Source organism: Oryzias latipes, chromosome 11 (assembly GCF_053564925.1).
Source record: "Oryzias latipes strain Hd-rR chromosome 11, Olatipes_Hd-rR_3.1".
NCBI lineage: Eukaryota > Metazoa > Chordata > Actinopteri > Beloniformes > Adrianichthyidae > Oryzias > Oryzias latipes.
Genome location: NC_136247.1, coordinates 12666376 through 12678837, shown reverse-complemented (window position 1 = coordinate 12678837; position 12462 = coordinate 12666376). Strand labels below are relative to the sequence as shown.

General features: G+C 39.6%; 1 protein-coding gene across 2 annotated transcripts in view; it reads left to right on the top strand.

Moving 5' to 3' along the window:
- The window catches only part of cica (capicua transcriptional repressor a), a 44092-nt gene extending 32081 nt beyond the window's left edge, over window positions 1-12011 (top strand). For both annotated transcript variants that reach the window (XM_011481013.4, XM_011481012.4), the window contains exons 13-22: window positions 158-300; window positions 972-1132; window positions 1313-1556; window positions 1674-1953; window positions 3694-3857; window positions 6126-6268; window positions 6677-6828; window positions 6938-7072; window positions 8515-8640; window positions 8905-12011. In XM_011481013.4, coding sequence (XP_011479315.2) covers window positions 158-300; window positions 972-1132; window positions 1313-1556; window positions 1674-1953; window positions 3694-3857; window positions 6126-6268; window positions 6677-6828; window positions 6938-7072; window positions 8515-8640; window positions 8905-9170 — 1814 coding nt within the window. In that variant the 3' untranslated portion in view covers window positions 9171-12011. The remainder of the gene's footprint in view (window positions 1-157; window positions 301-971; window positions 1133-1312; window positions 1557-1673; window positions 1954-3693; window positions 3858-6125; window positions 6269-6676; window positions 6829-6937; window positions 7073-8514; window positions 8641-8904) is intronic.
- Window positions 12012-12462: the final 451 nt, after the last annotated feature.

The following is a 12462-nucleotide window of genomic DNA, read 5'->3' as shown; positions in this document are numbered from 1 at the left end:
TCAGAAAATATTTTTTTATTTCTGCCAGTTTGTCTCAGTGTCTCCCCCTGCCGTTGCTCATGTTCTGTTTTCGCCTCTGTCATCTGTGCTCCATCAGTTTCTGAGTGATTTCATTCCTCCTTTCCCTCTCTTTGACTGTTTCCTTTGCCATCTTTAGCCCAAACACAGTCGCCGGTCTTGCAGAGCAAGATGCTGGTTTCCATGGGAACAGTGAGAGCAGGTTCTACTCCTCCTCAACCTTCCATTTCTCTTGTGACTCCGCCTCTTCCTGTGCAGAATGGCACAGCTTCAGGAAATAAGGTAGAAACTTGGACAACTTCAATCAATGATCAACAGATTTAAAAGCAATATGTTGCTGCTTGTTCCACTTTTTAGCTGTGGTTCATTAGTTTTTGGACATTGAAAGTAAACATTTGTAAACCAATTACAGCTTTCAGGAAGTCAAAACTTCTAGACTTTTGGAAATTGGAAAATAATTTTTTTTAATAAAAATGTCCATTCATAAAACAGTTTATTTCAGACTTAAAACAAGCTTCAGTTTTTTTATTTTTTTTATTGTTAACAATTAAGAACCTGTTGGTTTACAGGTGTGTATTCAGTCTAAACATTATGCAAGTTCATCCTTAGACAAACATTATTATAATTTTTTAATAACTACACTAAAATCTCTCAGATGCTAAAAATGATTGTGTTGTTGTTTTTACCCTTAAACTCCCACATAAATCTATTTCCAAACATATTTGGAATCTATTACAAATAATTGTTTCATTTGCTAAATCAGTTGTATGTTTCTCCTATATGTAATAGATTTTGGTGGGTGTCAATTGCAATTGGCCAGTTTTATAGATTGAATAGGTTAAGCAGGTCACAAAGCACTTTTTAGATTTATAAAATTTCAGATTTACTTATAAAGCAGGAAGTCACAGCAAAAGTCCTCTGATTGAGGAGTAACATTTTTTATTTTTCATTAGATCTTTCAGATTGCTTCCATGCCTGTTGTGCAGAGCAATGTTCACCCAAGCGCCACAGCAGCCGTACATCCTGGGAGCTCCTTTCCTGTTTCCGTGGCAACAATGATGGCTCCCGCTGGGGCACCCCCGCAGAACGTTCTCCTGACCTCCCCACCCACCAGGTTATTAACACCTTTGAGATGCCAACAGCAGTAACATTCTTGAGGATGATGTTAAGTTTTAGAAACATTGCTCAAACGCAGGGAAATAAAATTCCGTACTTCAAGACTCTCCTTCTTTTGGAGAAAAAGAACCCCATAAAACTTCAAGATGATTAATTCTAATACTAATTTCTCCTTAAGGATCACCTATGTCCAGTCCAGCCCAGGGGTAACTACGGCAACAGGCCAAAAGGGCCCGCAGCCTCAAGGACCTGCATATCTTCCAACACCTCTTGCAGCTCTGGGCTTTACTGCCATCGCTCCAGCTGGCCAGGCCCTGGTCCAGCCAATCGTTGGTCAGCCGCCTTTGCTGGCTCAAGCCCCGCCCCTAAGCTGTCAATCCCAGATTCCTGCCAGCCAGACAGCTGTAGCTGCAGGTCGTCAGGTAAATATAAACATAATGCAAGACTTTATATGGTATAGTTGGGTATTGTTTAATAAAGATTTCAAAAATAAACCTTGAAATACAAAAACTAACTTTTAACTGTGTTTTCCTCCTCAGATTCTCACTGCCATTTACCCTGCTCAAACTGTTGCCCTGGCGACTGGTGCGGTCTCAGTGACAGCTGTTCCCCCTGCTTTGGCATCTCCGGCCCAGGAGGTGAAAACCTCTCCCTCCCCTCCGGCCAGTGGAGCACAGGGGCCTGGCTCCCAGCCTGGCATGGGAAGGAAGGTGGAGGTGAAGCAGGAGAGCCAGCTGGAGGCTCATACTGAAGATCAAGGGTTATCAAGCTGCACCACCAGCTCCACTCTGTCCCCGATTGCAGCCAGCATCACAGCAGGTAGCACTGTTCCAGCCCAAATTTTTTCTGTTATGACAATGATGCCAGTTTAAATCTTAATATTTCACTCCAAGTGTTTAAAGGATGTGAACTGACATGTCTACAAACGTGTTAGATTATTCTTTAAAAAGTTATAAAGAAAAAGGAAAAGAGTGGGAGATAAGAACTGATTTGCATTTTTGTTCAATAAAAATGCATTGTGCTGTTCAAAGGATCTTTTTTGGGTTTGTATCACACAGTAGAAAAATGTGCTGTTGCCAGAGAAATCTGCATCCCAGACCTTTTTTTTAGACTGCGGCTGTGTGCTTTAAATCAAAAAATGGATGGACTTAAAGATGCCTTCAGATACCAGTTCAAAAACTTGGCTCTGCTGTTAAACATGGTTACATCAGTGCTAATGGCACTGAATATTTATGCAGAAAGTTAGTTTCTCTTTCGGCTTTTCCCATCTGGGGTCGCCACAGCGAACGAGTCGCATGGGAAACTTGGCAATGTTTTACGCCGGATGCCCTTCCTGACGCAACCCTCTCAAAGCAACCGGGCTTGGGACCGGCATAGAACTAGAGAAGGGAACAGGGAGCAGCCCGGAGTTGAACCTGGGTTTCACGGATGGAAGGCACCGCAAACCAGCACGAGCTAAACCGGCTTTATGCAGAAAGTACTTTGAAAAAACAGATCATCTAATACTGCTTTTTAGTATTTTTCAGGGACACTGTGTGTTTTAAAGTTACACAAAATGAAATTCACCATACGTTTTAAAGTTGGGAGTACAGATCCTGACTGCAGCCATGATAGGTGAAATCCGTGAAGTAGGCTTATAGATGTTTTGAAGCTGTAAGAACCACTTACTACACATTTTTTACATTTTTCTCAGACACACGTCAATATTTTCACACTTTCCTCTCATGTTTAAACTCTTAAAGTTCAGTTTTATAGAGTCAAAACAAAGACATTTAAAGATTTTTGCAGCGTTGGAGAGCTGAACCCATTCTGCACAGGAGATACGGCATTGAGGAGCTTAATTGACAAGGTCGCCAGCCAATCAGGATGCAGAACACAGTACACTTAAAAAGAAAAAGATGTAAAATTGCACTGAAAAACCTGCGAAACAGCGCGATTAAGTTAGATCTGGTCTTGCTATTTTTTTAATTTAAGGTTATAATAACTATTTTAATGTTTTCTGATTTTGATTATAGCTACCATTAAACAAGCATTAGTTTTTCCATTGGTTCAAAGAACATTTTTATTTAAAATTTAATTACTACGGTGAAGAGCAAATCGCATGTACGAATATGGCAGCAACACAAAAACATATTAAAGATGATAACAACAATTAAAAGAGCAAAAGAAATAAGAACATTTTAGAAATCAAAACATTCCAGAAACTAAGATACAATTCCTAAACAATGAAATAAAACAAAAATGAAATCTTTCGGAAAACAAAAGTAATTTCCAGGAATTCAATTTCAAATGAAATCTAATGCAGCTAGTTTACCATCATATCAGGAGAGACAACGTATGTATTCGTTGAACCGGAGGAACTGCCAGTGGCTTGTGGTTTTGCTTACCTGGTGTTTGAAACATGAGTGCCTGCAGTGCATAGTCTGTACTGACCCATTTTGAGCCAAAGATGCTCCTCTTGAACTCCTGAACTTTAAAAATGTACATCATGCAGACTCATAGAGACGCGCGGTCGTTCTGTCTTCTAACTGCATTTCAAATTATGTGTTTGTATCCCAGTGAAAAAAGAAGAAGATATCAAAGAGGAAGACGAGGGAGACGTGGCTGTGATGGACAAACAGAATGAGGCAGACGAAGAGCGAGAAAGGGTGATGAAGGAGAGCGAAGAGAAGAAGAGACCCAGAGAGATGGAAAGAGAGGATCACAGCAACAACAGCAAAGAGGTGCAAAAGATGACCATCATTTTGTATTAATTTAAGACCTGCAGAGGGCTAGTGTTATTAAACTTAATGCTGGCAGCTTAGGGGTGGTAAGACTCTGTTGATTCTGGGTCGCTGCTGATTCTCTACTCGCATAATATCTGTCCCTTTCATAAACTGGAAACATGAACCAGACGCACTACATGTCCTGCCCATTGACTGTACATGAGAACTGGACCATGTGAGTGTGGTGTCATCTATAGAAAATGGCTTATTTATGGCTCCAACCAAATTAAGTCAACTCAGTCTGCTTTTTTTGATGATACAGATGTTGCCATGTTTGATCCAGAAAACGTCAGTAAACAGCGATTGGTATGGCAACCACTCTCGCCAATAAGGAGAGAGCTTGTTTAAAGGCCACACCCCTACCACTTAAAAGCGGGGTCAGGAGAATCTGTCAATCAAACGTTTCAATAATTCAACCTGAGACTATACACTTTCCTTATGACATCTAATTGGTCAGTTTATAACTAGAATACCTTGTGCTACAGAAAAAATATCAAAGTTAGAATTGGCAAGAAATATAAACAAAAGGTAGCATAATGGCTGAATAACTTTATTTCTTTAAAAAAATCTATGGGATTGGTACTCTTTATTTGAAACGGTTGGGAGGGGTTAAGTCGGTCCAGTTTTCATATATATATTCAAGTCTCAACCCATGATCCCAGGAGGAATTAAAAGTTTGTTTAAGCAAATACATCCCTGTAGAAATTTATTTTTTATTTTACATGCCTTCATTAGAAGTTTATGAAGCAAACGAGCTGTAACCCTTGTGCTACCCTAGGCACTCTAACGTTGGGAGTAAGGTCATCTAGACCACTGTTTTTCAACCGGTGTGCAGGTGTGCCGTGGGAAATGGCCCTAATTAATGAACTGATCTAAAAACATTTCCCATCTCCAGGATTACAGCTCTGTGTTCATCCAAACAGGCCCTGATAAAACACTAAGTAGTTAGGAATATGAAAGATCGTAAAAGTCTTTTTTCTTTGTGTTTATTTGATTCTATTAAAGACATTTTGATAAGAATGACGGTACTGCGATTTAGCTGCAGCTTCAGCTATTTTCGTAAAAGTCCCGCCCCTTTAACTGTCTCCACAAATCATTCTTGGAGGCTTAATCACACGTCATCAGTCTGACCAATCAGAAGTGGTTAAAGTCTTCACTTCCTTGTTCTGATTCTGCTCATAAAGTCTCTCAGTTCTAACAAAAATACTAGCTAACGCTCGTCTTTAGCGGTGTAGCTTTCAGCGGAATCCGGTATCAGACCGTGTAACAAGTGAACAAAACAATGAAGCTCAGAAACGAGAGTCTTTCCCCTTTTGCTGCAGTTTTCACGCTACATCTCCCATGATGCATTGGATTAAAGTGACAGTGTATCTGCAACGAGTTTTCCCTGTTAAACGTCTTGAAACCACAACGAACACACATCAAACAGTTTTTAAATCTTTTAACTTAACTTTTATTACATCTTTTAGAAAAAAAACAGCTAAAACTTCCAGCTTTTTCTGCCACAATTATCACAAAAATGCACGTGAGATTGCGTAGGGGCTGTAGATTAATACAGACTATGAGTTTCTCCTTTTTAATTTTTTGATGCTGGTGTGCCACGGGATTTTTGTCCTGGTTAAAGTGTACCCTGGCTCAAAAAAGGTTGAAAAACACTGATCTACACCCCACAAGACAGTGCGCTGAACCTTTTTTCTTCAATGATTTCTGATCTTCACTGGTGTCCATGGATTACATGAAATCTTTCCACCTTTATCCACCTTTGTCATGGTACGGAGAACATATCAATGAAAGGGGGGGCTCATCTAAGATAGTACAAGGGTTAATATGAAAAGAGCAGTGTTAGTCTAATAATGATAAAAGTAATTCATCCATCTTTTAAATAAAACGTTAAAAATATAGCCATAAAGTTTAGTTCAATTAGGTCCTTTTGCTCCTTTATTTTCTCCTTTTCTTCCCTTATTTTCTATCGTGGCCTCCTTAACTACTAGGTGTTTACTGTGTGGCATCTGAAGTATTTTAAGTGTTAAAATAAAGCAGCACCTTCATGCTTTCTTTTTTAAACTTGGTGGTTTTGGAACAACAAGCCTATAAGAGCGAGATGCTTCTATAGCTTTTTGTAAGGAGTCGATGAATTGTTTGTTACCTGAAGGTCAAATCTACCAAAAAAAATGTCTTCTCTGCACATAAATGAGTCCTTATTCAAAGCCTTTCCTCTTTTCCCAGGCTGGACCTCATTCCCCCCCTCCAACCTCCTCAGGCCTGGATCCCCCGCCTCCTCCACCAGCAGAAAAAGAAGCTCCTTCATCCTCAAAAAGGAATAAATTTCGACCCCCTCCACTCAAAAAGGCTCCTGACTCCCATGACAAGTACAAGCATTTCCTTGATTAACCTCTCACACTCTCAGACAAACCAATGAGTTCAAAGAAATCAGTGATTTAGAATTGATCTTTATTTGCAAATAAATTGAGGATTAATTTTGTGTGGTCTTGGTTTGAAACATCTCAGAAATTAGAGTCTGCATCCCAGAGTGGACTCCAGCTTTGTAACATGCATTTTATTTGCCTTATTCCATTATGAACAAACCTCTCTTTTGTGGAAAAAAGAGGGGGGAAAATGATTTTTGAAGTCTTAAATTACCTTGGATATTTTTGAATCTGGCTGTAGACAAATGATGGGAAGCCAGAGGGGAGAAAATGAAGCCCTGAGAAACGTGTAAACTCCTGGATGACATCCGCTAATGTTTATTTCACCAGTTCGTGTTTTTGTTTGTGCAGGGTTTTGTCTGAAACCTATTTTGAGGAGCGTTTTGCTGAGCTACCAGAGTTTAATCCAGAGGAGGTCCTTCCCTCACCCACTTTGCAGAGTTTGGCAACCTCACCCAGAGCCATCCTGGGAAGTTACCGCAAGAAGAGGCGCAACTCCACCGGTGAGGCAGAAAGACTACATTCATCTGAACAAGTCCGCCATTTCCCCTTTGTCTTGCATATTCATCAACCCTTCCTTTTCTTTTTTCGGCTTTTTCCGGCTTCTTAAAGATCTGGAAGCAACCGGAGAGGAGCCGAGCTCTCCTAGAAGAAAGACTCGGCGTTTGTCCAGCTGCAGCTCAGAACCCAACACCCCGAAAAGCGCCGCCAAGTGTGAGGGGGACATCTTTACCTTTGACAAAGCAGGTATGGGTTGTGCATTTTTTCTGTTATCCCAATTTTTTTTTAGCTTGAACCAAAATTATAAAACCTATTGACTTTGTTCCTTATTGGAAAAGTAATGACATAAATTATTAAACTATTATTTGACACAAAACTCCCTGGAGCAAACAGTTATCGACCATCTCTGAAGGAAAGCCAAACAGTGCTAATGAGCAGAGGTTCTCCAGGCGTTCTGATGGATTTTTCTCATCTTTACTGTTATTTTCTGTTCTTTGATTCTTCAAATTGAAGCTCAAAAAGGCAAAGAGTTCAAAACTGAACCAGTTTATAAAGTGACAATTTTGAACAGAGCTCATTACATCAAGAGTACAAGAATAAACACAAGTGAATATATAAGTAAGAAAAAGCATTTTTATAAGATTTGGTCTATATTAGTACAATACTTTGATTTATATGTGGCCATTTTTGAGTAATCCCCTACTCTGAGCACCAAATTGGGGCACTAAAGAGAAACTCCTTCTGTTTGTGTCCCAAACCCTTCCTGGTTGTGTAAAAAAAGAAAAAATCTCCAGAAGAAACCATTCAGGACGATCCAACATCTGATCATCTGAGGTCTGAGAAGACGAGAAAGGAAAAAAAAAATACACTGGAACATCTGTGTTTAAATTAAAGAAAGGACAAAGCAGAAAAAGCCTCATTTCTCTTCATCGGTTTGACAGACATAGAAAGTTTAGCCAAATTACAGGTATGAAAGACGACAGTCCTATAAGCTTCATTCATTGTAGTAGTTTTGAGACAAGAATTCAGTTGTCACTCAAATAATTTATCTTAAAAACCCTTTTTGTGGCAGTGCTTCAGATCTATCGTTTTAGTACAACCCCAGCTTATTTTTTTACTGATAATATTTCATTAGATTACACAATAATTGCACAATTAACCTAAAACAGTCCAAAAAACTACATTCTGAATTGTAAATGTTGTCTGTTTTTTTTTACCTCACAAAAATTTTAAGAATAGAGATCAAACTTTTTTTTATGTTTTGTATCACAGATCAAACATATAGAGACACAATTAAAATGTATAAATCCAAAAGCAAAGAAAAGGTAAAAAATGTGAAAAATGTCTAAAAACCGGATGAAGTTCCATTAAAGTAAGTAAAGTTTCATGGATTAATTCAATTATGTGCCATAGCTTTTATTATGTCTGTTTTCACCCAAAAAAAAACTAGAAACCTTTTTGAAACATTAAATCTTGAATAAAAACTATACTAAGGGGGGGGGGGGGGGGTGTCAGTCCTGCGTCATTCTAAACAACGAAGAAGGTTGCCAAACTCACTGATGAGTGTAGAGACTACTGAGGGTTAAATTACACACGCAGAGGTTTTAAAGACAAAAGTGAAAGACTTCTCCGTTCATTTGACTCTTTCCTAACTATGAAAGAAATTCCTTCTTGTTTGGTCCTCCAAGGTCCAGAAGGCGACGTTCCCCAGGGAGACTCGGAGCGAATTTCCTACTCGTCTCTGCGTAGAACTCTGGATCAGCGCCGGGCCCTGGTCATGCAGCTGTTTCAGGAACATGGCTTTTTTCCCACTGGTAGGTAAACTTTGATTTTTACTCAGATAGTTAAGGAAATGTTTCAAAAAAAGGATCACATCTGGACATCAATACTCTGTCCTTTACCATGCAGATCTTCTGCATGGTAAAGGACACAGAAAACGCTTAGATGAAAGCTGTAAAACAAGGGGAGAAATTAGTAATTTATGCCCAATTAAAGCCCCTTAAAGTTTATGTTACAGGACATTTTTATGGCTGATTTTTTTTTTAAACATACATTCTTACTCCTTACTGTTTCTCCAGCTCAGGCTACAGCCGCCTTCCAGGCACGCTACTCAGACACATTTCCCACCAAGGTGTGCCTGCAGCTGAAGATCCGCGAGGTTCGTCAGAAGATCATGCAGACGGCCACGCCCGGAACCCTGGAAGCTGGAGGAGGGTTGATAGAAGTTGGCCCTGTCCCTTCCCATAGTTCCTTACTCAATCACTCAGTGCGAGAGGATGGAGGGTCGGAGTCGCAGGGAGACAAAAGCCAGAGCTCAGAGGAGCCTCAAAGTGAAGGATCATAAACCGGATGAGAGGATGTTGAAGCGGCAAAAAACACAGAGGAAAAAAAAAAGATGGAGAGGAATCATTCCACTGGTGCTGATCTCCGCCAGACCTGGGCAGAAATATCTGGTTACAGATACACACATCTACTTAAGACGCACTTTGATTGTCTCATTAGGCCTTTAGAGGAGCCTCAAAGCAGCGGGATCACATGTGAATCAGAATGATTCAAGTGCTTCTTTTAAAATCGGTTTGGCTTTGATTTGTCCAAATACCCTGAATGTTTTTTGCTTTCGCCCAGGTCTGCTCTCAGCACACCTGTGCAGTGGTTTGCTGTGTAACACACAAGCTCTGTGGTAAATCCTTTTTTGGACACGCACACACATTTAACAAACCTGGTGCATATGTAATCGCCAGCATACACACACACACACACACACACATCTTCACTTTTACCAAATTAGACTGTTACTCTTGGTTAGCTGCCTCCAGGAGCAGCTACCAAGGACCATGACACACAAAGGCACTTTGTCACTTATTGTACAGATGCAGTTTGCTGTTGCCAGCCAGCCAGCCAGCCCTCAGATGCCACTGACTTAACCTCCTCCTCGTCCCTTCCACTCCTCAGCACAGTGGTCGGGATGCAAACGCAACACCAACGACCTCCACTGATATTCCACAGCCCCTCAATGCTGCAAGACAGACAGCACACACCTACACAGTACATGCAGACACAGATGTGCCATGCACGGACACGCCTGTGCAGCGTCAGCACTCAACTCACACAAAAATACTCAACTCTGGTCAGACAAAGCCATTGACCTGCACAGTTTCTAGTGATTGTAGTGAAAAGTGAGAAGAAGAAAAGCAAAAGCAAAAAGGAAGGACACGAATCTGGATGTAAAGTGACCAATCTTTGCACCTTCAGTTATTGCTATTACGACAGACTTAGACATGACTGGCAGAAGGTGATAATATATATTTGTCCGTATGTCTGTTTGGGTTACATCCCCAGAAACCTGTGTATACAGGCACCATAAAGAGATTATGTAAAGAGACTGTTGTGAGGTTTTGAAAAATCAACGTTAAAGGCGACACTGAATGGAGCACAGAGAAAAGATGCAGGACAAAACTGGATGACGTTCAAATGGATGCGACATTCATATTCTGGCAAAAGGAAGACGGAAAAAAGGATGGACAAGGACAAATGTGACGTGGCAAGAATATCAACAGCAAGGAAGCGTAAAATTCCAGTCAAGCCTCTCTGAAATTCCTCTGGATATGATGTTGCTTTCTCTTATTATCGTGGAAATAACCAGTTTTTACCGTGGCCTGTTCTTTCTCTCTCGTGGCTCTATTGTGTTTCTTCTCCTGCATAAAAAATTTGAAACAAAAAAAAAAAAGACTGAAAAAAAAGAAGGGGACAAAATGTTTCTGTATGCTCTCCCCATCCCTTCCTTCACTCCCTCGGTTGTCCTCCTTCCTCCCCTTTCTTGACGATTTCTCAGTGGACACAGAAGTGGGGGCGCAGGAGCATTTGTTGTTTTATAAAACGTTGAAATCAGGTGTTTGCACAATTCGTGCGGCCCTTCTTGAGGAGGGCCGCCGCAAGTTCAATCAGGAAAGTATTGTTTTTAGAGATCGTTTTAGTAGTTAAATAATAACCTTGTTCTATATATGTCATTTCCCCCCTCCCTCTGACTCCCCCCAAAAACCCATCAAGTGTTAGGAAGTGCCCTTAAGCACTGGTCCGGGTCAAGCGCTATGTAGCTCAGGATGGTTGTGGTTAGGGTTAGTTCAGGGAAAGCAGATCCTAGACCAGCCCTGGAGGTCAGTCTCCGGAGGCCCCAACTCCCCCTAGTCCCCCCCCCCTTTTTTTGTTTTGTCACTTTATCCTTTCCCATCAAATGGTGCAATAGGACATCTATTTCTTTTGAAAATGGGTGGGTTATTTTGTTTTATTTTTGTGGGCTATGGGGCAAGGCTCTGTGCCATAGTTTTTCAATTTAATGCAGTCAGTCAGCAAGAGGGATGAGTGGTTGTGAAACGCTCTTTACCATTCAAAACAAAAACATCATGTCATTCTCGAAGAGGTAGAAATTTAACTTACTAAAAGTCAAATTTTGAATAGCACTTTTTGACTCTTTGCTTCTTTGGTGAAGAGTGGGGGTAGTTATTATTGTGGATATATCTTTTATTTCACTGTATACAGTTGGATGTGTGGAAATATATACAAATATATATACTAGTATTTCCATATTTGTGCATTTAGGTCTGTGTTTTGGTGTGTGTGTGTATGTTTTGGCACATGCAGACAGCGTGTTAACACAATCAACCTCTTCTCTCACCATGCAGAAACATGATTAAAATATATATTTTCATTGCATTCTATATTCTACTCAAGAGGCAGTATTTTTATAGTCACCATGACTAAGTTGTTGACCATTCTGACTGTTATCAAACACAGTTTGTTTAGGATATATATATATAAATATACCTGTATATATTAAAGACATATTCAGGATATACAAGTAACACATAAATAAACAAATGCACAGGTAATTAAATGCTATTATTTACATCACTATGGGGTAAGTTAGGGCTGTAAAGTGTCTATCTGCATGCATGTGCAATCACATGCACACACGCACGGGCCCACACAGACATTTGTGCATACACACATATGTATGTGTGTACACTGTATGATTGTGCTTAAAATTAAACTGTGCTTACGTTGGAGAAGGAATTTTAGGATGAGCAAGCTGATTGTTATCTCATAAGCAGGCATGTTGACCATGTGCAATATTTCTAAACAACAAAAAAAAGTAAATATTGAAAATATTAAAGATCTGACAACACAATGTCTTTTGTTTTTTCTTGGGAGTTTGGCATGTCAGCAGGGAAAACTCTAAAGCAGCTTCTTAATTGTTTGCAATCTTGCTTAAATTATAATATAATAAAAAGCCAATCAAACAAGCATACAGAAACAGACCAACTCAGTGGCATTTCTGCTCTTTTAGGGTATGATGTAGATAACAGGTTAAAATGAAAATGATGTGCCTGCTTTTTCTTACCAAATAATACTGGTCTTAACTAGTTTGTTTGTGTGCTGCCATTTTAACCAACAAATTTACAATGGACAATACATTTTATTTTTTTAAATTACACCTTTAACATATTATTTAGTAAAATTATAAAAATATACTAAATAATACTGGTTTTCTTATTGGTTTAAGAAAATGTATGTATGTGCCTTCAATTTAGTGTAATATTTTGTCAACAAAATGTATCAAGACAACTTCAAAATATTGT